At 51.2% G+C, this 27485-nt stretch overlaps 5 protein-coding genes across 5 annotated transcripts; all 5 read right to left on the bottom strand.

Moving 5' to 3' along the window:
- Window positions 1-1749: 1749 nt before the first annotated feature.
- LOC125345738 (transcription elongation factor 1 homolog) lies at window positions 1750-2030 on the bottom strand. The gene has a single exon (XM_048337781.1). The coding sequence runs from the start codon at window positions 1999-2001 to the stop codon at window positions 1750-1752; it is 252 nt and encodes an 83-aa protein (XP_048193738.1). The 5' UTR covers window positions 2002-2030.
- Window positions 2031-5451: 3421 nt separating this feature from the next.
- On the bottom strand, window positions 5452-5727 carry LOC125345739 (transcription elongation factor 1 homolog). The gene has a single exon (XM_048337782.1). It carries the CDS (start codon window positions 5701-5703, stop codon window positions 5452-5454), a length of 252 nt encoding a protein of 83 aa, XP_048193739.1. The 5' UTR covers window positions 5704-5727.
- Window positions 5728-9713: 3986 nt separating this feature from the next.
- Window positions 9714-9994, bottom strand: LOC125345740 (transcription elongation factor 1 homolog). The gene has a single exon (XM_048337783.1). It carries the CDS (start codon window positions 9963-9965, stop codon window positions 9714-9716), a length of 252 nt encoding a protein of 83 aa, XP_048193740.1. The 5' UTR covers window positions 9966-9994.
- A 3424-nt stretch (window positions 9995-13418) lies between these two features.
- Window positions 13419-13699, bottom strand: LOC125345742 (transcription elongation factor 1 homolog). Its single transcript, XM_048337785.1, has one exon. The coding sequence runs from the start codon at window positions 13668-13670 to the stop codon at window positions 13419-13421; it is 252 nt and encodes an 83-aa protein (XP_048193742.1). The 5' UTR covers window positions 13671-13699.
- Window positions 13700-26661: 12962 nt separating this feature from the next.
- LOC125345741 (transcription elongation factor 1 homolog) lies at window positions 26662-26945 on the bottom strand. Its single transcript, XM_048337784.1, has one exon. It carries the CDS (start codon window positions 26914-26916, stop codon window positions 26665-26667), a length of 252 nt encoding a protein of 83 aa, XP_048193741.1. The 5' UTR covers window positions 26917-26945; the 3' UTR covers window positions 26662-26664.
- Window positions 26946-27485: the final 540 nt, after the last annotated feature.

The raw sequence follows: 27485 nt of genomic DNA on the forward strand, positions 1-27485 counted from the left end.
CAGGTGGGGGTGGGGAGGGGGCATCTGCATGGAGCCCTCTCAGGGCAGACCTTACAGTTCTTGTCCATGACTAGCCTAGAACCTTGATCCTCCTATGTACACCACTCATTAGACGGGATCAAAGGTGGGTGGGAACCACCGTGTCTGGCATATTCATGGAGATGGGGGTTTCCCCAACCTTTTAACAGGGCTGGCTGGCCTTGAACTGCCGTCTTCCTGATCTCTGCCTGTTGGACATCTGAAATAGACGCGTGAGAGTTCCCTACCAGGCACAGTTAGAATTTTGAGGGCATTAAGCCAGGAGCCAGGCTCACGTTGTAATCCCAGCTTCTCAGGAGGCCGAGAGTCTAAGAATCTTCTTTATAAACTGGCCTAGGCATACAAATCTTCAAGACTCTCATCTCCAGTAAAGCAGCTAAATGCCAAACAGAGGTGTAGCTCAAGTACAAGAGCACCAGAGAGAGCCAAGCAAAAGCATGAGACCCAGATTTCAAACCCCAATCACATGACCAAAAACTGTTTGTAGAACTAATTTATATGATTAAAACAATAAAACATTTTTATTACTTTATTTATTGTTACTGATATTATAAGGTGATTTACAGAGAGGTTACCTTTCATAAGTCAGGTAACAAAGACATCTCCTTTTGGACGATGCCACCCCTTCCTTCCCTCTCTCCCCTGGCTACCCCATCCCTACTCAAAAGTGGTCGGTTTCCTTGTCAACATGGTGTTCAGTGAGTGCCAGTGGTCCTTTTGTTCAACTTTGTCCCCCGTTCCTCCAATCTGTGCCTCTCCTTACCCTCCCTAAGACACATCAGCCAACAAATGGACAAAAAGATAAGAACAATCAACCCTTGTTTCCATTACTGGAGTCCCTTGGATGAAAATGATTTGACGTGATCAGACGCACAGAGGCCTTGCACCTTGGTGATCCTCCCTGGATTTTCAAAGCTGTTTAGGAGTGGAAGAGGAGGCAAGTTCCTGGAGATGATCCCATTTGCAATGCTCCGAGAGCTGGGGCTGCTCACAGGATCCAGAGACGGGAGCTGGCGGTAAGGGCGGCTAAGGTCCAGGGCACGGAGGCCACTCTCCGCCCTCTCAGCACCATGATGCTCCAATGAGAGGCATAACGACATGCCATGAGATGTTTTTAGGCTTTTTGTTTGGCCCTCGGACTTGGCAGCTTTATGGAAGGACGACTATGCCCCCAAGCAGCTTCGCCCTTCTCATAAAAGCAGATGGATGTGAAGGGTAGAGGGGTGTGGGCGTTGGGGAAACGGGGTGGCCCGGGTCGGAGTCGCTGACTCTAGACCGCCTGGCCCAAGTCCCGGGCATCTGGGGCTCTGGTTCCCGGCTCCAGCAAGGGTAGGTGACAGGTGGGAAGTACGGGCTCAGCCAGGAGAGGGGCCGGAACTCTAGTCCACGGGAGGTGAGCTCCATGGTCTCGCATCTGCCTTTTTCCCTGGGACCTCAGGGAATCGCCCAGGGGAGCCGGAGCCCACAGGCCCATGGAAGGCCCAAGGGAGCAGCTCTCGGTCTACTGGACCAAATGGGGGACTGTTCTGTGATCCCCCATCCCGTTCACGCCACCACAGCCAAGACCACCCCGACTTCAGCCACAGCTGTTGTCACAGGCACGATGGGGCAGGGGGGGCGGGGAGGGCTCCATACCCACACCTTGACTCTTGGAAGGTCTCCAAGGGCCCCAGGATAGGGGGCCTTCAAGGGGCCGCGTCCTCCACGCGTCTACTCAGTGGCCGCCTCACAGGCGTCTATCCAATCACTGTACACATCCACGGGGTCCGACAGATGAGTGATGGGTGTCTGAAAGTCCTCGAGGCACACGGCACAAGAGATGACTCCCGTTTTGCGGGCACGGTCCATTTTCACATCGCAAGACTTCTCGTGGTTACAGAAGGGACAGGTGAACTCGGTCTCCAGGGTGCCCGTCATCTTCTTCTTGGGAGGCGGCTTGCGTTTGGACTTTCTGCGTCCCATAGCTGCAGTTAGGTAGAATCCCGACTCGCTCAGGCTGTGGCTCTGGCTCCTGCCCAGGTGGTGCTCACCCAGTCGACTGGCTTCTGAAGCCTGGAGGAGAGGGAAATAAATACTCAGGGTCGGGCCCCGCCCACGGCCCGCCCCGACCACACACCGGGAAACCCCACCCACTTCCAAGGCCACTCAGCACGTGCCTACTCTAATTCCGAACCTCGCCTGTGGTGCCCTTCTGGGCATGCATGACTTCAGGCCGCCTCTAAGAGTTGCTCTTCCCTCTCTCTCTTTCCTTCCCTCTCTCTCTCTGTCTCTCTCTCTGTCTCTGTCTCTCTCTCTCTCTGTCTCTATCTCTCTCTCTCTCTTTAGTTTTAGCCAGCCTGAGGCTTGAACTCAGGGCCTGGGCACTGTCCCTGAGCTTCTTTTCCCCCAAGGCTAGCGCCTTTTCTGTGTATGCGGTGCTGAGGAATCCATCCCAGGGCTTCCTGTATGCAAAGCAAGCACTCTACCACTAGGACATTTTCCCAGCCCTGTTTTTATTTTATTTTATTTTTTCATTCATTGTTTCTTCTTCTTCTTCTTCTTCTTCTTCTTCTTCTTCTTCTTCTTCTTCTTCTTCTTTGTCTTCTTCTTCTTCTTCCTCTTCGTGTTCTTTTTCATCTTCTTCCTCTGTTTTTCAGTCCTGGATCTCGGGCCTGAGCGCTGTCCCTGGCTTCTTTTTTGCTCAAGGCCAGCACTCTGCCTCTTGAGCCACAGCCCCACTTCTGGCCATTTTCTATCTATGTGGTGCTGAGGAATGGAACCCAGGGCTTCCTGTATACGAGGCTAGCACTCTTGCCACTAGGCCATCTTCCCAGCCCCCTGTTTTTATTTTTTGAGAGGAGATTTAGAAGGGAAATTAAGGATATGACATGAAAAACAAGAACAACAATGAGGGAGATGTGCCTGAAGAGCCTGTTCCAAAGGAATTCTGGAGCTTCCGAGAAAAGATATGGATTTGGTGTGGTTTGGTTTGGTTTTTTGGTTGTTGGTCTTGAGCTCGGGGCCTGGGTACTGTACCGGAGCTTCTTTTGCTCGAATCTAGTACTCTACTACTTGAGCCACAGCCCTAATTCCAGCTTTGCTTGAGGGGCTTGTTGGAGACAAGAGTCTCATGGACTTTCCTGCCTGGGCTGGCTTTTCAAACCACAAACCTCAGATCTCAGCTCCCTGAGCAGCCAGGATTACAAGTGTGAGCCACCAGGGCCCGGCTGGGTGTTTTGCTCATTGGTTGGTTGGTTGGTTGGTTCTGGTTCTGGTTTTTTGTTACTGGAACGGGGGATTGAATTTAGGCCTTTACCTGCTAGGCAGGTACTGTCCTACTTGCGCCACACCCCCAGCCCCTTCTGCTTTAGTTATTGCTCACAGAAGTTCTCCATTTTGTTATCATTTTGTTTTTTGCTAGGCTTATTTAAGGAGATAGCTGATAAAGGAGAACGCCACACAGTATTCAGGCAGGAGAGAAAGTTTATGACGGAACTGCTGGCCTGTGGAAGAGGTGATGCATGGCCAGAGAGAAGGGGTGACCCCCAGCAGGTCCTGCCTTACCATGAGCAGGGGAAGTAGGGTGTGGCCGTGTGGATAAGGATGAGGCCTCCGGGAAGGGGGAAGTAACTGCCCCCAGGTCTGCTGGTTACCCAGGTAACGGGGTGGAGACTTAACCAGGTGGGGGGTGGGGAGGGGGCATCTGCATGGAGCCCTCTCAGGGCAGACCTTACAGTTCTTGTCCATGACTAGCCTAGAACCTTGATCCTCCTATGTACACCACTCATTAGACGGGATCAAAGGTGGGTGGGAACCACCGTGTCTGGCATATTCATGGAGATGGGGGTTTCCCCAACCTTTTAACACGGCTGGCTGGCCTTGAACTGCCGTCTTCCTGATCTCTGCCTGTTGGACATCTGAAATAGATGCGTGAGAGTCGCCTACCAGACCCAGTTAGAATCTTGAGGGCATTAAGCCAGGAGGTTGGCTCACATCTGTAATCCCAGCTTCTCAGGAGGCCGAGGTCTAAGAATCTTCTTTATAAACTGGCCTAGGCAGACAAATCTTCAAGACTCTCATCTCCAGTAAAGCAGCTAAATGCCAAACAGAGGTGTAGCTCAAGTACCAGAGCACCAGAGAGAGCCAAGCAAGAGCATGAGACCCAGATTTCAAACCCCAATCACATGACCAAAAACTGTTTGTAGAACAAATTAACATGAATAAAACAATAAAACATTTTTATTATGTTATTTATTGTTACTGATATTATAAGGAGATATACAGAGAGGTTACCTTTTCATAAGTCAGGTAACAAAGACATCTCCTTTTGGACGAGGCCACCCCTTCCTTCCCTCTCTCCCAGGTCTCCCCCTATCCCTACTCAAAAGTGTTAGCTTTCCTTGTCAACATGGTGTTCAGTGAGTGCCAGTGCTGCGTTTGTTCACCTTTGCCCTCTCTTCCTCCAATTTCTGTGACTCTCCTTACCCTCCCAAAGACACATCAGCCAACAAACGGACAAAAACACAAGAAAAATCAAGCCTTGTTTCCATTACTGGAGTCCCTTGGTTGAAAATGATTTGACGTGATAAGACGCACAGAGGCCTTGCACCTTGGTGATCCTCCCTGGATTTTCAAAGCTGTTTAGGAGAGGAAGAGGAGGCAAGTTCCTGGAGATGATCCCATTTGCAATGCTCCGAGAGCTGGGGCTGCTCACAGGATCCAGAGACTGGAGCTGGAGGTAAGGGCAGTTAAGGTCCAGCGCAGAGAGGCCACTCTCCGCCCTCTCAGCACCATGATGCTCCAATAAGAGGCATAAGGACACGCCATGAGATTTGTTTTTTGCTTTTTGTTTGGCCCACATGCTTGGTAGATTTTAGGAAGGACGACTATGCCCCCAAGCAGCTTAAACTTCTCCACAAAAGCAGATGGAGGTGAAAGGTGGAGGGGTGGGGCGTTGGGGAAACGGGGTGGCCTGGGTCGGAGTCGCTGACTCCAGACCCGCCTGGCCCAGGTCCCGGGGTTCTGAGGCTCTGGTTCCCGGCTCCAGCAAGGGTAGGTGACGGGTTTGAAGTCCGGGCTCAGCCAGGAGAGGGGCCGGAAGTCCAGTCCACGTGAGGTGAGCTCCATGGTCTCGCATCTGCCCTTTGCCCTGGGACCTCAGGAAATCGCCCAGGGGAGCCGGAGCCCACAGGCCCATGGAAGGCCCAAGGGAGCAGCTCTTGGTCTACTGGACCAAATGGGGGACTGCTCTGTGATCCCCCATCACGTTCACGCCACCACAGCCAAGACCACCCCGACTTCAGCCACAGCTGTTGTCACAGGCACGATGGGGCAGGGGGGGCGGGGAGGGCTCCATACCCACACCTTGACTCTTGGAAGGTCTCCAAGGGCCCCGGTATAGGGGGCCTTCAAGGGGCCGCGTCCTCCACGCGTCTACTCAGTGGCCGCCTCACAGGCGTCTATCCAATCACTGTACACATCCACGGGGTCCGACAGATGAGTGATGGGTGTCTGAAAGTCCTCGAGGCACACGGCACAAGAGATGACTCCCGTTTTGCGGGCACGGTCCATTTTCACATCGCAAGACTTCTCGTGGTTACAGAAGGGACAGGTGAACTCGGTCTCCAGGGTGCCCGTCATCTTCTTCTTGGGAGGCGGCTTGCGTTTGGACTTTCTGCGTCCCATAGCTGCAGTTAGGTAGAATCCCGACTCGCTCAGGCTGTGGCTCTGGCTCCTGCCCAGGTGGTGCTCACCCAGTCGACTGGCTTCTGAAGCCTGGAGGAGAGGGAAATAAATACTCGGGGTCGGGCCCCGCCCACGGCCCGCCGCGACCACACGCCGGGAAACCCCACCCACTTCCAAGGCCACTCAGCACGTGCCTACTCTAATTCCGAACCTCGCCTGTGGTGCCCTTCTGGGCATGCCTGACTTCAGGCCGCCTCTAAGAGTTGCTCTTCCCTCTCTCTCTTTCCTTCCCTCTCTCTCTCTGTCTCTCTCTCTGTCTCTGTCTCTCTCTCTGTCTCTCTCTCTCTCTCTCTCTCTCTTTAGTTTTAGCCAGCCTGAGGCTTGAACTCAGGGCCTGGGCACTGTCCCTGAGCTTCTTTTCCCCCAAGGCTAGCGCCTTTTCTGTGTATGCGGTGCTGAGGAATCCATCCCAGGGCTTCCTGTATGCAAAGCAAGCACTCTACCACTAGGACATTTTCCCAGCCCTGTTTTAATTTTATTTTATTTATTCATTCATTGTTTCTTCTTCTTTTCTTCTTTTCTTCTTCTTCTTCTTCTTCTTCTTCTTCTTCTTCTTCTTCTTCTTCTTCTTCTTCTCTTCTTGTTCTTTTTCATCTTCTTCCTCTATTTTTCAGTCCTGGATCTCGGGCCTGAGCACTGTCCTTGGCTTCTTTTTTGCTCAAGGCCAGCACTCTGCCTCTTGAGCAACAGCCCCACTTCTGGCCATTTTCTATCTATGTGTTGCTGAGGAATGGAACCCAGGGCTTCGTGTATACGAGGCAAGCACTCTTGCCACTAGGCCATCTTCCCAGTCCCCTGTTTTTATTTTTTGAGAGGAGATTTAGAAGGGAAATTAAGGATATGACATGTAAAACAAGAACAACAATGAGGGAGATGTGCCTGAAGAGCCTGTTCCAAAGAATTCTGGAGCTTCAGAGAAAAGATGTGGATTTGGTGTGGTTTGGTTTGGCTTTTTGGTTGTTGGTCTTGAGCTCGGGGCCTGGGTAGTGTACCGGAGCTTCTTTTGCTCGAATCTAGTGCTCTACTACTTGAGCCACAGCCCTACATCCAGCTTTGCTTGAGGGGCTTGTTGGAGACAAGAGTCTCATGGACTTTCCTGCCTGGGCTGGCTTTTCAAACCACAAACCTCAGATCTCAGCTCCCTGAGCAGCCAGGATTACAAGTGTGAGCCACCAGGGCCCGGCTGGGTGTTTTGTTCGTTGGTTGGTTGGTTGGTTGGTTGGTTCTGGTTCGGGTTTTTTGTTACTGGAACGGAGGATTGAATTTAGGCCTTTACCTGCTAGGCAGGTACTGTCCTACTTGCGCCACTGAAAGAGGCTATACGAGCCCCCTTGTGTAGGAAGTTACCCAAGCCCCTCTCCCTCTGGGACACGAGGACAAACTCCCCATCCTGCCATCTATTGTCATCTGGACTTTGCAGTTATCTGAACTATGCAGCCTGCAAGCAGTCACCCAACCCCACCTTGAGGGGAACAAACAAAAGGCGCCAGCCCGTCCAAAAGGTCACTTGCACATTCCAAGAATCCTCGCACACATACAACTTGGCACGTATCCCTTACCAGCCCAAATTAGGATTCCTTAAAATGATTGGTAAATGTATGTGACTCAGTGTAAAATGATTGGCTGCCTGCGTGCAGACCACGATGTGTTACTTTAAATCTATTGGTTACAAATGCTTGGGCTTTACCCTAACGGATAGTAGAGTCCTATATAAGGTCACCCTCAGAAAAGCTCGGGGCTCTCAGTTGTTGACTGGTTTACGGTCATGCTGTGAGCCCGAGCTTGCTCGAATAAACCATTTGCTTTTGCATGAGAACGCCTCTTCGTGTCCTCCATTCCGTGGATGCGCTTGTCGACCCTTTCACCACACCCCCAGCCCCTTTTGCTTTAGTTATTGCTCACAGAAGTTCTCCATTTTGTTATCATTTTGTTTTTTGCTAGGCTTATTTAAGGAGATAGCTGATAAAGGAGAACGCCACACAGTATTCAGGCAGGAGAGAAAGTTTATGACGGAACTGCTGGCCTGTGGAAGAGGTGATGCATGGCCAGAGAGAAGGGGTGACCCCCAGCGGGTCCTGCCTTACCACGAGCAGGGGAAGTAGGGTGTGGCCGGGTGGATAAGGATGAGGCCTCCGGGAAGGGGGAAGTAACTGCCCCCAGGTCTGCTGGTTACCCGGGTAACAGGGTGGAGACTTAACCAGGTAGGGGGTGGGGAGGGGGCATCTGCATGGAGCCCTTTCAGGGCAGACCTTACAGATCTTGTCCATGACTAGCCTAGAACCTTGATCCTCCTATGTACACCACTCATTAGACGGGATCAAAGGTGGGTGGGAACCACCGTGTCTGGCATATTCATGGAGATGGGGGTTTCCCCAACCTTTTAACACGGCTGGCTGGCCTTGAACTGCCGTCTTCCTGATCTCTGCCTGTTGGACATCTGAAATAGACGCGTGGGAGTTGCCTACCAGGTACAGTTAGAATTTTGAGGGCATTAAGCCAGGAGCCAGGCTCACGTTTGTAATCCCAGCTTCTCAGGAGGCCGAGAGTCTAAGAATCTTCTTTATAAACTGGCCTAGGCATACAAATCTTCAAGGTTCTCATATCCAGTAAAGCAGCTAAATGCCAAACAGAGGTGTAGCTCAAGTACAAGAGCACCAGGGAGAGCCAAGCAAAAGCATGAGACCCAGATTTCAAACCCCAATCACATGACCAAAAACTGTTTGTAGAACTAATTTATATGATTAAAACAATAAAACATTTTTATTACTTTATTTATTGTTACTGATATTATAAGGTGATTTACAGAGAGGTTACCCTTTCATAAGTCAGGTAACAAAGACATCTCCTTTTTGACAATGCCACCCCTTCCTTCCCTCTCTCCCCTGGCTACCCCATCCCTACTCAAAAGTGGTCGGTTTCCTTGTCAACATGGTGTTCAGTGAGTGCCAGTGGTCCTTTTGTTCAACTTTGTCCCCCGTTCCTCCAATCTGTGCCTCTCCTTACCCTCCCTAAGACACATCAGCCAACAAACGGACAAAAAGATAAGAACAATCAACCCTTGTTTCCATTACTGGAGTCCCTTGGATGAAAATGATTTGACGTGATCAGACGCACAGAGGCCTTGCACCTTGGTGATCCTCCCTGGATTTTCAAAGCTGTTTAGGAGTGGAAGAGGAGGCAAGTTCCTGGAGATGATCCCATTTGCAATGCTCCGAGAGCTGGGGCTGCTCACAGGATCCAGCGACGGGAGCTGGCGGTAAGGACGGCTAAGGTCCAGGGCACGGAGGCCACTCTCCGCCCTCTCAGCACCATGATGCTCCAATGAGAGGCATAACGACATGCCATGAGATGTTTTTAGGCTTTTTGTTTGGCCCTCGGACTTGGCAGCTTTATGGAAGGACGACTATGCCCCGAAGCAGCTTCGCCCTTCTCATAAAAGCAGATGGATGTGAAGGGTAGAGGGGTGTGGGCGTTGGGGAAACGGGGTGGCCCGGGTCGGAGTCGCTGACTCTAGACCGCCTGGCCCAAGTCCCGGGCATCTGGGGCTCTGGTTCCCGGCTCCAGCAAGGGTAGGTGACAGGTGGGAAGTACGGGCTCAGCCAGGAGAGGGGCCGGAACTCTAGTCCACGGGAGGTGAGCTCCATGGTCTCGCATCTGCCTTTTTCCCTGGGACCTCAGGGAATCGCCCAGGGGAGCCGGAGCCCACAGGCCCATGGAAGGCCCAAGGGAGCAGCTCTCGGTCTACTGGACCAAATGGGGGACTGTTCTGTGATCCCCCATCCCGTTCACGCCACCACAGCCAAGACCACCCCGACTTCAGCCACAGCTGTTGTCACAGGCACGATGGGGCAGGGGGGGCGGGGAGGGCTCCATACCCACACCTTGACTCTTGGAAGGTCTCCAAGGGCCCCGGGATAGGGGGCCTTCAAGGGGCCGCGTCCTCCACGCGTCTACTCAGTGGCCGCCTCACAGGCGTCTATCCAATCACTGTACACATCCACGGGGTCCGACAGATGAGTGATGGGTGTCTGAAAGTCCTCGAGGCACACGGCACAAGAGATGACTCCCGTTTTGCGGGCACGGTCCATTTTCACATCGCAAGACTTCTCGTGGTTACAGAAGGGACAGGTGAACTCGGTCTCCAGGGTGCCCGTCATCTTCTTCTTGGGAGGCGGCTTGCGTTTGGACTTTCTGCGTCCCATAGCTGCAGTTAGGTAGAATCCCGACTCGCTCAGGCTGTGGCTCTGGCTCCTGCCCAGGTGGTGCTCACCCAGTCGACTGGCTTCTGAAGCCTGGAGGAGAGGGAAATAAATACTCGGGGTCGGGCCCCGCCCACGGCCCGCCGCGACCACACGCCGGGAAACCCCACCCACTTCCAAGGCCACTCAGCACGTGCCTACTCTAATCCCGAATCTCGCCTGTGGTGCCCTTCTGGGCATGCCTGACTTCAGGCCGCCTCTAAGAGTTGCTCTTCCCTCTCTCTCTTTCCTTCCCTCTCTCTCTCTGTCTCTCTCTCTGTCTCTGTCTCTCTCTGTCTCTCTCTCTCTCTCTCTTTAGTTTTAGCCAGCCTGAGGCTTGAACTCAGTGCCTGGGCACTGTTCCTGAGCTTCTTTTCCCCCAAGGCTAGCGCCTTTTCTGTGTATGCGGTGCTGAGGAATCCATCCCAGGGCTTCCTGTATGCAAAGCAAGCACTCTACCACTAGGACATTTTCCCAGCCCTGTTTTAATTTTATTTTATTTATTCATTCATTGTTTCTTCTTCTTTTCTTCTTCTTCTTCTTCTTCTTCTTCTTCTTCTTCTTCTTCTTCTTCTTCTTCTTCTTCTTCTTCTCTTCTTGTTCTTTTTCATCTTCTTCCTCTATTTTTCAGTCCTGGATCTCGGGCCTGAGCACTGTCCCTGGCTTCTTTTTTGCTCAAGGCCAGCACTCTGCCTCTTGAGCAACAGCCCCACTTCTGGCCATTTTCTATCTATGTGGTGCTGAGGAATGGAACCCAGGGCTTCGTGTATACGAGGCAAGCACTCTTGCCACTAGGCCATCTTCCCAGTCCCCTGTTTTTATTTTTTGAGAGGAGATTTAGAAGGGAAATTAAGGATATGACATGAAAACAAGAACAACAATGAGGGAGATGTGCCTGAAGAGCCTGTTCAAAAGGAATTCTGGAGCTTCAGAGAAAAGATGTGGATTTGGTGTGGTTTGGTTTGGTTTTTTGGTTGTGGGGCTTGAGCTCCGGGCCTGGGTATTGTACCGGAGCTTCTTTTGCTCGAATCTAGTGCTCTACCACTAGAGTCTCAGCTGTACATACAGCTTTGCTTGAGGGGCTTGTTGGAGACAAGAGTCTCATGGACTTTCCTGCCTGGGCTGGCTTTTCAAACCACAAACCTCAGATCTCAGCTCCCTGAGCAGCCAGGATTACAAGTGTGAGCCACAGGGGTCCGGCTGGATGTTTTGTTGATTGGTTGGTTGGTTGGTTGGTTGGTTTTGGTTTTGACTTTTTCTTACTGGTACTGGGGATTGAATTTCGGACTTTACCTGCTAGGCAGGTACTGTCCTACTTGCGCCACAACCCCAGCCCCTTTTGCTTTAGTTATTGCTCACAGAAATTCTCCATTTTCTTATCATTTTGGTTTTTCCTAGGCTTATTAAAGGAGGTAGCTGATAAAGGAGAACGCCACGCGGTATTCAGGCAGGAGAGAAAGTTTATGACAGAACTGCTGGCCTGTGGACCAGGTGATGCATGGCCAGAGAGAAGGGGTGACCCGCCCACCTGGCCCAGCCTTACCAAGAGCAGGAGAAGTAGGGTGTGGCCGGGTGGATAAGGATGAGGCCTCAGGGAAGGGGGAAGTAACTGCCCCCGGTCTGCTGGTTACACAGGTAACAGGGTGGAGACTTAACCAGGTGGGGGGTGGGGGGGGGCATCTGCATGGAGCCCTCTCGGGGCAGACCATACAGTTCTTGTCCATGACTAGCCTAGAACTTTGATCCTCCTATGTACACCACTCATTAGACGGGATCAAAGGTGAGAACCACCGTGTCTGGCATATTCATGGAGGTGGGGCTTTCCCCATCTTTTAACACGGCTGGCTGGCCTTGAACTGCCGTCTTCCTGATCTCTGCCTGTTGGACATCTGAAATAGACGCGTGAGAGTCGCCTACCAGGCACAGTTAGAATGTTGAGGGTATTAAGCCAGGAGGCAGGCTCACATCTGTAATCCCAGCTTCTCAGGAGGCCGAGGTCTAAGAATCTTCTTTATAAACTGGCCTAGGTATACAAATCTTCAAGACTCTCATATCCAGTAAAGCAGCTAAATGCCAAACACAGGTGTAGCTCAAGTACCAGAGCACCAGAGAGAGCCAAGCAAGAGCATGAGGCCCAGATTTCAAACCCCAATCACATGACCAAAAACTGTTTGTAGAAATAATTTATATGATTAAAACAATAAAACATTTTTATTACTTTATTTATTGTTACTGATATTATAAGGTGATTTACAAAGAGGTTACCCTTTCATAAGTCAGGTAACAAAGACATATCCTTTTGGACAAGGCCACCCCTTCCTTCCCTCTCTCCTCTGGCTCCCCCTATCCCTACTCAAAAGTGGTAGGTTTCCTTGTGAACATGGTGTTCAGTGAGTGCCAGTGCTGCGTTTGTTCACCTTTGTCCCCCGTTCCTCCAATTTCTGTGCCACTCCTTACCCTCCCAAAGACACATCAGCCAACAAACGGACAAAAACACAAGAAATATCAACCCTTGTTTCCATTACTGGAGTCCCTTGGATGAAAATGATTTGACGTGATAAGACGCACAGAGGCCTTGCACCTTGGTGATCCTCCCTGGATTTTCAAAGCTGTTTAGGAGAGGAAGAGGAGGCAAGTTCCTGGAGATGATCCCATTTGCAATGCTCCGAGAGCTGGGTCGGGGTGGGGGGGGGCTCACAGGATCCAGAGACTGGACCTAGAGGTAAGGGCGGATAAGGTCCAGCGCAGAGAGGCCACTCTCCCCACTCTCAGCATCATAATGCTCCAATAAGAGGCATAAGGACACGCCATGAGATTTGATTTTTGCTTTTTGTTTGGTACACATGCTTGGTAGCTTTTAGGAAGGACGACTATGCCCCCAAGCAGCTTCAACCTTCTCCACAAAAACAGATCGAGGTGAAGGGTGGAGGGGTGGGGCGTTGGGGAAACGGGGTGGCCTGGGTCGGAGTCGCTGACTCCAGACCTGCCTAGCCCAGGTCCCGGAAATCTGAGCCTCTGGTTCCCGGCTCCAGCAAGGGTAGGTGACAGGTGGGAAGTCCGGTCTTAGCCAGGAGAGGGGCCGATGTCCAGTCCACGTGAGGTGAGCTCCTTGGTCTCGCACCTGCCCTTTGCCCTGGGACCTTAGGTAATCGCCCAGGGGAGCCAGAGCCCACAAGCCCATGGAAGGCCCAAGGGAGCAGCTCTCGGTCTACTGGACCAAATGGGGGACTGTTCTGTGATCCCCCATCCCGTTCACGCCACCACAGCCAAGACCACCCCGACTTCAGCCACAGCTGTTGTCACAGGCACGATGGGGCAGGGGGGTCGGGGAGGGCTCCATACCCACACCCTGACTCTTGGAAGGTCTCCAAGGGCCCCGGGATAGGGGGACTTCAAGGGGCTGCGTCCTCCACGCGTCTACTCAGTGGCCGCCTCACAGGCGTCTATCCAATCACTGTACACATCCACGGGGTCCGACAGATGAGTGATGGGTGTCTGAAAGTCCTCGAGGCACACGGCACAAGAGATGACTCCCGTTTTGCGGGCACGGTCCATTTTCACATCGCAAGACTTCTCGTGGTTACAGAAGGGACAGGTGAACTCGGTCTCCAGGGTGCCCGTCATCTTCTTCTTGGGAGGCGGCTTGCGTTTGGACTTTCTGCGTCCCATAGCTGCAGTTAGGTAGAATCCCGACTCGCTCAGGCTGTGGCTCTGGCTCCTGCCCAGGTGGTGCTCACCCAGTCGACTGGCTTCTGAAGCCTGGAGGAGAGGGAAATAAATACTCGGGGTCGGGCCCCGCCCACGGCCCGCCGCGACCACACGCCGGGAAACCCCACCCACTTCCAAGGCCACTCAGCACGTGCCTACTCTAATTCCGAACCTCGCCTGTGGTGCCCTTCTGGGCATGCATGACTTCAGGCCGCCTCAAAGAGTTGCTCTTCCCTCTCTCTCTTTCCTTCCCTCTCTCTCTCTGTCTCTCTCTCTGTCTCTGTCTCTCTCTCTCTCTCTGTCTCTATCTCTCTCTCTCTTTAGTTTTAGCCAGACTGAGGCTTGAACTCAGGGCCCGGGCACTGTCCCTGAGCTTCTTTTCCCCCAAGGCTAGCGCCTTTTCTGTGTATGCGGTGCTGAGGAATCGAACCCAGGGCTTCCTGTATGCAAAGCAAGCACTCTACCACTAGGACATTTTCCCAGCCCTGTTTTTATTTTATTTTATTTATTCATTCATTTCTTCTTCTTCTTCTTCTTCTTCTTCTTCTTCTTCTTCTTCTTCTTCTTCTTCTTCTTCTTCTTCTTCTTCTTCCTCTCTTTTTCAGTCCTGGATCTCGGGCCTAAGCACTGTCCCTGGCTTCTTTTTTGCTCAAGGCCAGCACTCCGCCTTTTGAGCCACAGCCCCCCTTCTGGCCATTCTCTATCTATGTGGTGCTGAGGAATGGAACCCAGGGCTTCGTGTATACGAGGCAAGCACTCTTGCCACTAGGCCATCTTCACAGTCCCCTGTTTTTATTTTTTGAGAGGAGATTTAGGAGGGAAATTAAGGATATGTCATGAAAAACAAGAACAACAACAAGGGAGGTGTGCCTGAAGAGCCTGTTCCAAAGGAACTCTGGAGCTTCCGAGAAAAGATGTGCATTTGGTGTGGTTTGGTTTGGTTTTTTGGTTGTGGGGCTTGAGCTCGGGGCCTGGGTACTGTACCGGAGCTTCTTTTGCTAGAGGCTACTGCCCTACCACTTGAGCCACAGCCCTACTTCAAGCTTTTCTTGAGGGGCTTGTTGGAGACAAGAGTCTCATGGACTTTCCTGCCTGGGCTGGCTTTTCAAACCACAAACCTCAGATCTCAGCTCCCTGAGCAGCCAGGATTACAAGTGTGAGCCACGGGGGTCCGGCTGGATGTTTTGTTGGTTGGTTGGTTGGTTCTGGTTCTGGTTCTGGTTTTTTCTTACTGGTACTGTGGATTGAATTTAGGCCTTTACCTGCTAGGCAGGTACGGTCCTATTTGTGCCACACCCCCAGCTCCTTTTGCTTTAGTTATTGCTCACAGAAGTTCTCCATTTTGTTATTGAAGTAGAGTGGGGGTTCGCTACAATGAAACAGTGTTCCACCCCCAAAGGAGGGGATTCCTGGTTCCCCCAAGAGTCCACCACACAGTCTCCAGCTACAAGGTGACAAAAAGACAGTTTTATTGGGGAAGTAAAAAGTGAACAAAAAGTGAACCGACTGGCCTTGGTCACAGCCTGGACTCGGGAGCTGGAACTGCCAACCACGTGTGGAGCCCAGACTCGGGAGCTGGGCTTGTACACACCTGGGCGGCCCAGACTCGGGAGCTGGGACCGCCCCCGTGTGGCCTTCCAGCCTGGTTATAAGGCAAACATCACAGACAAACTTGTCACACGCAGGTGACCAATGAAGATACAACACTTAGAGAGCATGCTAGGCCGCACGCAGGTGACCAATAGAGTTACAGTCTGTCTCATAATATTCATTTGAACTTAACCTATCATTCTAGTTAGAATGAAGCATGGATTTGGCAGGGCTCACATGATGCAGGCCTACTCACAGCCTGTTTCCTTGAAGCTCCCAGGCCTCAGGTGGTTAATCTACATAACTTACCATAATAAAGAGGAGGACACAGGTTCCCTTGAAGCTCCCAGGTCTCAGGTAGTCAATCTACATAGTAAAGGGAGCTTCCCTGAATAGGGTGGGGGAGGGCTTAGTGGAGATGGAGTTGGCTTCTGCTCTAATCTGAGCTGGAGTCAACCTGAAGTCCCTCCACAGCTCATAATGGCACTGGGCATATCTGGCTGAAGTAGAGTGGGGGTTCGCTACAATGAACCAGGGTTCCCCCCAAGGGAAGGGATTCCTGGTTCTCCCAAGAGTCCACCACACAGTCTCCAGCTACAAGGTGACAAAAAGACAGTTTTATTGGGGAATAAAAAGTGAACAAAAAGTGAACCGACTGGCCTTGGTCGCTGCCCGGACTCGGGAGCCGAAACTGCCAACCACGTGTGGAGCCCAGACTCGGGAGCTGGGCTTGTACACACCTGGGCGGCCCAGACTCGGGAGCTGGGACCGCCCCCGTGTGGCCTTCCAGCCTGGTTATAAGGCAAACATCACAGACAAACTTGTCACATGCAGGTGACCAATGAAGATACAACACTTACAGAGCATGCTAGGCCGCACGCAGGTGGCCAATAGAGTTACAGTCTGTCTCATAATATTCATTTGAACTAACCTATCATTCTAGTTAGAATTGACGGATGGATTTGGCGGGGCACACATGATGCAGGCGGATATGCCTATTCATAGCTGGTTTCCTTGAAGCTCCCAAGCCTCAGGTGGTTAATCTACATAACTTATCATAATAAAGAGGAGGACACAGGTTCCCTTGAAGCTCCCAGGCCTCAGGTAGTCAATCTACATAGTAAAGGGAGCTTCCCTGAATAGGGTGGGGGAGGGCTTAGTGGAGATGGAGTTGGCTTCTGCTCTAATCTGAGCTGGAGTCAACCTGAAGTCCCTCCACAGCTATTAATGGCACTGGGCAGATCTAGCCTCCCCATTACACTGGCCTCCCCATTACATTCCCCCGTTTTTTTCTTGTACATGAAAATCAAATCATTGATTTCTCTGAGAGCTTTTTGCCTGGACTGTAACATGGTTCCATCCACAGGTTTCTGGGGAGAGCAAGCATGATACAAGAGCCAGTCTGATGTGACTGCTGATCTTAAGCTTGTACCCAGAAAGAATCTGGTTGTCTATGAGGTCCACCCCCAGGACAGCTACCGGTGTTCTCACCTGTTTTAAGTCTCCATCCAGTTACCTAGGTAACTGGCATACCTCCTCTGAGGTCACACCCTAGTTCATCTGGACATCCTAATACACTTGGATACACCTCCCACTCCAAGCATTTCCTGGGAGTGACTCTGTAGCCTGCCACGCATGTTTTTCTCAACTCCAGTTAACTTAGAGGAGTGGGAAGGTTACCACAGGGAGAATGTCTCCCCAGTATCTTCGATTTACTACCCACTATCACAGATGACTGGCAAGTTCCTGCCCAGTAGAAAGACATGGGCATTTAGAAAGGCATGCTTACAAACCATTCTTTTAGGACCTCCCAGCTCCAGTTAACTTTTGAAAGGCCAAACACAGGTGACTCTGAGATCTGACACTGTCTCTGCCATCCAAGCAGTGGCTTGCTGCCTCTGGATGCTCCATTTGTCCCAGGAGTGACTTTTCCACTCAGAGGTAAATGCACCTTTGGCATTTCTCTTGGTCCGTCACTGGACTTGGACTCAGGGCTTGAGTGCTGTCCCTCAGCTCTCCAGCTCAAGACTAGCACTCTACCACTTTGAGCCTCAAAGCAACTCACAGCTCTGTTCCCAGCACTCTGCTGGCTGAGTAGAGACGAAGACTCTCACAGGGACCTTTTTCTGCCCGGGCTGGCTTTGAACCGCAGATTTCAGATCAGTGAGTCATATAAGAGGCCACTTTACTCCAATTAAAGCAACAAGGTGGTCCACACAGAAATAGTTTTTAAGTATGCTCTTACCTGGAACTTGCTAAGGAATCACCTGTCCTGTGTGGGTCTGTTGAAAACTGTTACAAAATGCCTATAGACAGACTGGAAATGCATTTTTTATTTCAAAGTCTTTTCCTCAGTTCCTCTTTTGACAATGTAATAAACCTCCAAAAATTTGGTAATGTTCAAACTCCGAGTTTAAACTTAAACTCGCCCATTCTTACTCTTTATCAAAGTCACAAGAACATTACTAGTTCAAATTTTTTACAAATGTCCATTTTAGTGGGTCATCACCAGATTGCACCACCTTCCACTTGTCCTCCTTGGTCAGGTTAGCTGCTTTGACGTGGGAAGCGTGGATCCAGGTCCTTAGGCCATCTACCTTGACAGCAGTAGGAGTGGTCAGGACTACAGTGTAGGGGCCTTTCCAGCGAGGCTCCAAGGACTCAGTCTTATGTCGCCTTACCCACACCACCTGTCCTGGCACAAAAGGGTGTAAGGCTGGGGCATCTTTAGGCAGCTTCTCACGAGCGGCCTTGATCTGGGAATAAAGTTCATTTTGGATTCTCTGCAGGGCCTGTAAGGACTGTAACAAATGTTGGTTAGACAATTCAGCTATGGCTTCAGAACCAAGCTTAGGGCATAAGGGAGGAGGCCTCCCAAACATTATCTCATAAGGTGTGATGCCCTTAAAGTATGGTGTACAGCGTACCCGCAGAAGGGCAAATGGTAGGAGGGCCGTCCAGTTTTTGCCAGTCTCAAGGGTCAATTTGGTTAAAGTCTCCTTTAGAGTCCTAGTCATCCTCTCTACCTGACCTGAACTTTGGGGATGATAGGCACAATGTAATTTCCAATTAATCCCCAATGACTTACCCAAAAGCTGGGTTACCTGAGAGACGAAAGCAGGGCCATTGTCCGAGCCTATGGCCACTGGGAGTCCAAACCTGGGAATTATACTTGCCTGTCCTTTGACAGCTACTCCACCAGCAGCATTTGTCCTATGGCATGGCACACACCGGCTGGTAATATCCTCTAGCATTTTGTCCATTTCAGGTATATAGTAGAACCGGCGGATTCATTCCGCTAGCTTGCTCTTTCCTAGATGGGTTCCCTCGTGTATTTGCTTAATGAGAGTTTGTCCTAATGCTCGTGGAAGAATAATTCTTCCACTGTGAGTCTGTTTCCAGTTTCCCTTTTCACTTACATTGTGAAGAGACTGGAGAAACTTCTGATCTTCAGAAGAATACTGGGGCTCCTCTGGGAGGGCTGGCATTGGGAGAAGGGCTAATTCCATCGGGCCCCTATCTCTTGTAGCCACTTCCCGTGCAGCCTCATCCGCTCTCCGGTTCCCCTTTGCTTCCTCTGAGTTTCCCTTCTGATGTCCTTGGCAGTGCATTACAGCAACTGCCTTTGGCAACCATATGGCCTGAAGTAGGCCTAATATCTGTTCTTTGTTTTTGATGGTTTTGCCTTCTGCTGTCAGCAGCCTGCGCTCCTTATAAATGGCCCCGTGTACATGTACAGTGGCAAATGCATACCTGCTGTCCGTATAGATGTTGACCTTCTTGTCCTTTCCCAGCATCAGAGCTTGGGTTAGGGCAATGAGCTCAGCTTTTTGTGCTGAGGTGCTCACTGGTAACGGCTCGGCCCAGATGACCTGGTCCCCTTCCACGACCGCTGCTCCCGCTAGCCTTACTCCGTCCATCACGTAGCTGCTCCCATCGGTGAACATGGTCTTTTCCGCGTCTGGTAGCGGGACATCTGTGAGGTCTGGTCGAATGCTGTGGACATGGGCCACAACCTCCGCACAGTCGTGCAGCACTGTCTGATCAGTGTCTGGCAGCAGGGTAGCAGGGTTGAGGGCTGTGGAAGCTCGGAAAGTCACTTTAGGCTGATTGAGCAACAGGGCCTGGTACTGTGTTAGCCTGGCGTTGGATATCCACTGGTCCGGGGGGCTTCGCAACAAGTTCTCAACCGCATGCGGAGTAGTTACCACTAGGTCCTGCCCCAATGTTAGCTTTTTAGAGTCTTTAGCTGAGCTGTTGCTACAATCATCCTAAGGCAAGTAGGCCATCCTGATGCAACAGGGTCCAATTTTTTTGATAAGTAGGCCACTGGCCGATACCAGGGTCCTAACTTCTGAGTTAGCACACCTTTTCCCACTCCAGCCTTTTCATCCACGAATAGGTGGAAAGGTTTGTGGATATCCGGGATGGCCAGGGCTGGAGCTGAGACTAGCTGCTTTTTAAGGGTCTGGAATGCCTGTTCCTCTTCTTCTGTCCATCTAATATTTTCTCCTGGCCCTTTGGTAATCTCATATAAGGGCCGTGCTACTTCAGCAAACCCCAAAATCCAGAGTCTACAGTACCCCACAGTTCCCAAGAATTCCCTTACTTGTCTCTTAGTCTTGGGAGTGGAGATCTATAGGAGTACAGTAAGCATCAAGAAGCCTTTCTAAATAGGCTGCTGGGGACTCATCCATTCCCTGTCTTACTTCCCCAACCTTAGACAAATTCATAGGGCACTTTCCAGCAGCCCGGAGACCACCCAGAATAGTCTGGCGATAAACCTTTAGCCGCTCCCTACCTGCCGACGAATTCAGGTTCCAGTCCGGATTCCAGGAGGGCAGGGCTTCCTCTATCTCAAGGGGGTCTTCTGATGGCCTGCCGTTGTTTTCTGGGACCAGCTTCTTGGCTTCCCGGAGAATCCTGTCTTTCTCCTCAGTGGTGAAGAGGACGTCCAGGACTTGCTGGATATCGGCCCAGGTGGGTCGATGAGTCATAAAGACAGTTTCTAACAAAGAGGTTAGTGCCTGAGGCTTCTTTGAGAAGGGAGGGTTCTGTTGTTTCCAATTTAATAGATCATTACAAGCGAAGAGGACAGGAACCTCATAAGGGTGAACCTGACCCTCTTCAGGAGGTCCCATATTTTCCTGTAAAACACATCTGATAACAACAATAAGCAAAAGCAAAAGCAAGAACAGACAGGTCGAGGAGCAGTTCCTCGGTGGATTTGGTTCATCCCATGCTTCCCTGTAGAGAAAAGTCAATCACAGCACTAGCAAGCAGTAGAAGTGTGAACAGACACAGACAAGACCATGTGCACAACCAGGTCAGAATTGCTGATTTTTTTTACAAACTTTATACATGTCCTCCCCAATGAGGACTTCCAGAAGGGAGTCAAGGCGTCCCTTGACCACCCCGGCCTTAGAGAGCTCTGCTGCGTCCAGCTTCTCTCTGTCTTAGGCCTACAGACGGTGCACCTTCAGATTCAGATGGGCCCACTCGGCAGCCCCACAGATGGCCTTCACGGCCAGTGCACTCATGCAGACGGCCCTTACAGCCAGTGCACTTACAGACGGGCCCACTCGGCAGCCCCACAGACGGCCTCCACGGCCAGTGCACTCTTACGGACGGGCCCACTCGGCAGCCCCACAGACGGCCTTCATGGCTAGTGCACTCATGCAGACAGCCTTTACAGCCAGTGCACTCTACGAATGGGCCCACTTCGGTGGCCCTAAAAACGGGCCTGCTCAGGCAGCCCTACACATACCTCATTCCTCCGGAGGTTCCTTTTCTTCACCTGGGTGTCTTCCCCAATAAAATATTGTGGATAAGGACTCTTCCCAGCCAATGCACCAATATGAAGTAGAGTGGGGGTTCGCTACAATGAACCAGGGTTCCACCCCCAAAGGAGGGGATTCCTGGTTCCCCCAAGAGTCCACCACACAGTCTCCAGCTACAAGGTGACAAAAAGACAGTTTTATTGGGGAAGTAAAAAGTGAACAAAAAGTGAACCGACTGGCCTTGGTCCCAGCCCGGACTCGGGAGCCGGAACTGCCAACCACGTGTGGAGCCCAGACTCGGGAGCTGGGCTTGTACACACCTGGGCGGCCCAGACTCGGGAGCTGGGACCGCCCCCGTGTGGCCTTCCAGCCTGGTTATAAGGCAAACATCACAGACAAACTTGTCACACGCAGGTGACCAATGAAGATACAACACTTACAGAGCATGCTAGGCCACACGCAGGTGGCCAATAGAGTTACAGTCTGTCTCAGAATATTCATTTGAACTTAACCCATCATTCTAGTTAGAATTGATGCATGGATTTGGCGGGGCTCACATGATGCAGGCCTACTCACAGCCTGTTCCCTTGAAGCTCCGAGGCCTCAGGTGGTTAATCTACATAACTTATCATAATACAGAGGAGGACACAGGTTCCCTTGAAGCTCCCAGGCCTCAGGTAGTCAATCTACATAGTAAAGGGAGCTTCCCTGAATAGGGTGGGGGAGGGCTTAGTGGACATAGAGTTGGCTTCTGCTCTAATCTGAACTGGAGTCAACCTGAAGTCCCTCCACAGCTATTAATGGCACTGGGCAGATCTGGCCTCCCCATTACAGTTATCATTTTGGTTTTTACTAGGATTATTAAAGGAGGTAGCTGTTAAAGGAGAACGCCACGCGGTATTCAGGCAGGAGAGAAAGTTAATGACGGAACTGCTGGCCTGTGGACAAGGTGATGCATGGCCAGAGAGAAGGGGTGACCCCCACCGGGTCCTGCCTTACCAAGGGCAGGGAAAGTAGGGTGTGGCCAGGTGGATAACGATGAGGCCTCCGGGAAGGGGGAAGTAACTGCCCCCAGGTCTGCTGGTTACCCAGGTAACGGGGTGGAGACTTAACCAGGTGGGGGGTGGGGAGGGGGCATCTGCATGGAGCCCTCTCAGGGCAGACCGTACAGTTCTTGTCCATGACTAGCCTAGAACCTTGATCCTCCTATGTACACCACTCATTATGTTGTGCCAAGTTGCAAGACCACCCCCAAGAAGACCACCGAGATTCAGACACTCCGAAATGCAAAAGCAAGGCAACGCTTTATTTAACGAGCTGCCAACTCGGGCCTCGTCCTACCCACCAACACAGCGGAGGTTAGGAGGAAGCCTCGAGCTGTGATTACACAGGGCTTATAAAGGCAAAGAACAAGGTTACAACAATCAGCTGTGCAAGCAAGATTAGAACACAGGTACAAATCTGATTGGCTCAGGGTTCGATTCTAAAATGGGGCTCACGTGGTGGGGCCTGACTTCAAAGTCTGGCACCTCATTTCCCCCTTTTTCTTTTTGGTACCTTGGGAGCCAATCATGGCTCCATTCTGTCCATTTCAATGGCTTGCATGTCTAGAGGATGATATAGAGGTAAGGCATGGGCCAGTAGTAACCAAAGGGCCTGTCACCATTTCTTGAAAGAATAGTCTCTGTACCTCTGTTTTGCATGCCTCTAGTTTATCCTGCCTCATCTTCCCCAAAACAACTCTGGTCCCTTGATTTTAAAGGGGGGCTGATGGGCGAAGATCATCCATCTTCTGTAACTTCTTCAGGCTGACTCAGGGGCATAGACCTTACCTAGCCAGGAACCTATAACCTTAGTCTCAGTCTTGAGGCGAAGGCAAAGCGGCTGAGTTGGGTGCTTGGAGACCTCCCATGTTCCATCACGGTAGTTGTCATCCAGGGCAAAGGGGTCAGCTGGCCTGGCGTAGAAGCAATGAACCCAAGTGGCGATGCCGTCTAGGGTCCCTTCCACCGTGGTTCTAAGGAGTTCAGTCTCCTGGGTAGGATTTCTTTCAGGATCTTCTTAGCCACTACATTCGCAGTCTCATGCTTTGTTGGATAGACTTCAACCCATCCTGAAAAGGTGTCTACAAAAACTAGCAAATATTTGTAATTTCTGTGAAATCTACTTCCCAATACACGCCTGGCCTATTCCCACAGAGGCGAGGTCCTTTAGTAATCTGTTGATTGGGGGCATTGGTAAGCTGACAGATCTTGCAATTTTTAACAATATACCTTTGCAGGCCTTTAACAGATCTCAATAAGGACACAATGTCAGGTCTACAAGCTTTCTTTACTAAACAGATGTATGAGCTTAAAATTCTCACTGCCAGTCAGGGCTTTGAGTAAATGCGGGGGGTGAGATTTTAATCTATCCTCTCATTTGACAAACTTACCCTTACTAACCACTATCACAGATGACTGGCAAATTCCTGCCCAGTAGACAGACATGGGCATTGGAAAGGCATGCTTATGAACTATTCTTCTAGGACTTCCCGGCTTTAACTTTTGAAAGGCCAACAGTAGTGACTCTAGGATCTGACACCATCTCTGCCATCCAAGCAGTGGCTTACTGCCTCTGGATGCTCCATCACTTTTGTCCCAGGAGGAGTGACTTTCGACTTGGACTCAGGGCCTGAGTGCTGTCCCTCAGCTCTCCAGCTCAAGACTAGCACCGTACCACTTTTGAGCTCCACACTACTCCATTCCCAGCACTCTGCTGGCTGATTAGAGACAAGCCTCTCACAGGGACCTTTCTTTGCCCGGGCTGGCTTCGAACCACAGATTCAGATCAATGAGTCTTATAAGGGGCCACTTTACTCCAATTATAAGCAACAAGGTGGTCCACACAGAAGTAGTTTTTAAGCATGCTCTCTTACCTGGAACTTATTAAGGGTCAGTATTAGATCTTGACAAACTTGTAGGAATCACCTGTGCTTCTCTGTGGGCCTGCTGGAAACTGTTACAAAAAAACCTACAAAGAAGCTGGAATGGCAATTAAACATTTTGGTAGCCATAATTCTCCTTTTCTCACTTTGCAATAATTATTTAGGACAATTTTACTTCCAAATTTCTTCCAAAAGGCTACAAAAACAAAACAATTAATACAAAAGGAGGAAAACACACAGGCCTAAGAAAAGTTACAAGTTGGAGATCTCCCAAACTGGCCCACAACCTCCTACAAGGGTGCAGAAGGAATGGACCCGAGTTGGCCCACAACCTCCTGTAAGAAGGAGTGGACCCAAGTTGGCCCACAACCTCCTGCAAGGGTGCAGAAGGAGTGGACCCGAGTTACGAGTTGGAGATCTCCCAAGTTGGCCCACAACCTCCTGCCAGGGTACGGGAGGAGTGGACCCAAGTTGGCCCACAACCTCCTGCCAGATAAGCAGAAGGAGCAGACCCAAGTACAAGGTGGGCGGGTTGAGTCTCGTTTACGAGGTCCTCCTGGTCAGTTCCGGCCAAAAACCAAACTGACTCACGCCCTACAAGCAAAAGCAAAACAGACAAATTACAGGACAAGACAAATGAACAGTGCTGTTTTCTTACCTTCGGAGTCTGGGATCTCGGGGTCTCTGGGGCTATCCCGGACGAGCCCCCAAATGTTGTGCCAAGTTGCAAGACCACCCCCAAGAACACCACCGAGATTCAGACACTCCGAAATGCAAAAGCAAGGCAACGCTTTATTTAACGAGCTGCCAACTCGGGCCTCGTCCTACCCACCAACACAGCGGAGGTTAGGAGGAAGCCCCGAGCTGTGATTACACAGGGCTTATAAAGGCAAAGAACAAGGTTACAACAATCAGCTGTGCAAGCAAGATTAGAACACAGGTACAAATCTGATTGGCTCAGGGTTCGATTCTAAAATGGGGCTCACGTGGTGGGGCCTGACTTCAAAGTCTGGCACCTCAATTAGACGGGATCAAAAGTGGGAACCACCTTGTCTGGCATATTCATGGAGATGGGGGTTTCCCCAACGTTTTAACACAGCTGGCTGGCATTGAACTGCTGTCTTCCTGATCTGTGCCTGTTGGACATCTGAAATAGATGCGTGAGAGTCGCCTACCAGACACAGTTAGAATCTTGAGGGCATTAAGCCAGGAGGCAGGCTCACGTCTGTAATCCCAGCCTCTCAGGAGGCCGAGAGTCTAAGAATCTTCTTTATAAACTGGCCTAGGCAGACAAATCTTCAAGACTATCATATCCAGTAAAGCAGCTAAATGCCAAACACAGGTGTAGCTCAAGTACCAGAGCACCAAAGAGAGCCAAGCAAGAGCATGAGACCCAGATTTCAAACCCCAATCACATGACCAAAAACTGTTTGTAGAACTAATTTATATGATTAAAACAATAAAACATTTTTATTACTTTATTTATTGTTACTGATATTATAAGGTGATTTACAGAGAGGTTACCCTTTCATAAGTCAGGTAACAAAGACATCTCCTTTTGACGATGCCACCCCTTCCTTCCCTCTCTTCCCTGGCTCCCCCATCCCTACTCAAAAGTGGTAGGTTTCCTTGTCAACATGGTGTTCAGTGAGTGCCAGTGGTCCTTTTGTTCAACTTTGTCCCCCATTCCTCCAATCTGTGCCTCTCCTTACCCTCCCTAAGACACATCAGCCAACAAATGGACAAAAAGATAAGAAAAATCAACCCTTGTTTCCATTACTGGAGTCCCTTGGATGAAAATGATTTGACGTGATCAGACACACAGAGGCCTTGCACCTTGGTGATCCTCCCTGGATTTTCAAAGCTGTTTAGGAGTGGAAGAGGAGGCAAGTTCCTGGAGATGATCCCATTTGCAATGCTCCGAGAGCTGGGGCTGCTCACAGGATCCAGAGACGGGAGCTGGCGGTAAGGGCAGCTAAGGTCCAGGGCACGGAGGCCACTCTCCCCCCTCTCAGCACCATGATGCTCCAATGAGAGGCATAACGACATGCCATGAGATGTTTTTAGGCTTTTTGTTTGGCCCTCGGACTTGGCAGCTTTATGGAAGGACGACTATGCCCCCAAGCAGCTTCGCCCTTCTCATAAAAGCAGATGGATGTGAAGGGTAGAAGGGTGTGGGCGTTGGGGAAACGGGGTGGCCCGGGTCGGAGTCGTTGACTCTAGACCGCCTGGCCCAAGTCCCGGGGATCTGGGACTCTGGTTCCCGGCTCCAGCAAGGATAGGTGACAGGTGGGAAGTACAGGCTCAGCCAGGAGAGGGGCCGGAACTCTAGTCCACGGGAGGTGAGCTCCATGGTCTCGCATCTGCCTTTTAGCCTGGGACCTCAGGGAATCGCCCAGGGGAGCCGGAGCCCACAGGCCCATGGAAGGCCCAAGGGAGCAGCTCTCGGTCTACTGGACCAAATGGGGGACTGTTCTGTGATCCCCCATCCCGTTCACACCACCACAGCCAAGACCACCCCGACTTCAGCCACAGCTGTTGTCACAGGCACGATGGGGGAGGGGGGGCGGGGAGGGCTCAACACCCACACCCTGACTCTTGGAAGGTCTCCAAGGGCCCCGGTGTAGGGGGACTTCAAGGGGCCGCGTCCTCCACGCGTCTACTCAGTGGCCGCCTCACAGGCGTCTATCCAATCACTGTACACATCCACGGGGTCTGACAGATGAGTGATGGGTGTCTGAAAGTCCTCGAGGCACACGGCACAAGAGATGACTCCCGTTTTGCGGGCACGGTCCATTTTCACATCGCAAGACTTCTCGTGGTTACAGAAGGGACAGGTGAACTCGGTCTTCAGGGTGCCTGTCATCTTCTTCTTGGGAGGCGGCTTGCGTTTGGACTTTCTGCGTCCCATAGCTGCAGTTAGGTAGAATCCCGACTCGCTCAGGCTGTGGCTCTGGCTCCTGCCCAGGTGGTGCTCACCCAGTCGACTGGCTTCTGAAGCCTGGAGGAGAGGGAAATAAATACTCAGGGTCGGGCCCCGCCCACGGCCCGCCCCGACCACACGCCGGGAAGCCCCACCCACTTCCAATTCCACTCAGCACGTGCCTACTCTAATTCCGAACCTCGCCTGTGGTGCCCTTCTGGGCATGCATGACTTCAGGCCGCCTCTAAGAGTAGCTCTTCCCTCTCTCTCTTTCCTTCCCTCTCTCTCTGTCTCTCTCTCTGTCTCTGTCTCTCTCTCTCTGTGTGTCTCTCTCTCTCTTTAGTTTTAGCCAGCCTGAGGCTTGAACTCAGGGCCTGGGCACTGTCCCTGAGCTTCTTTTCCCCCAAGGCTAGCGCCTTTTCTGTGTATGTGGTACTGAGGAATCGAACCCAGGGCTTCCTGTATGCAAAGCAAGCACTCTACCACTAGGACATTTTCCCAGCCCTGTTTTAATTTTATTTTATTTATTCATTCATTGTTTCTTCTTCTTCTTCTTC

Source organism: Perognathus longimembris, chromosome 2 (assembly GCF_023159225.1).
Source record: "Perognathus longimembris pacificus isolate PPM17 chromosome 2, ASM2315922v1, whole genome shotgun sequence".
Taxonomy (NCBI): Eukaryota; Metazoa; Chordata; class Mammalia; order Rodentia; family Heteromyidae; genus Perognathus; species Perognathus longimembris.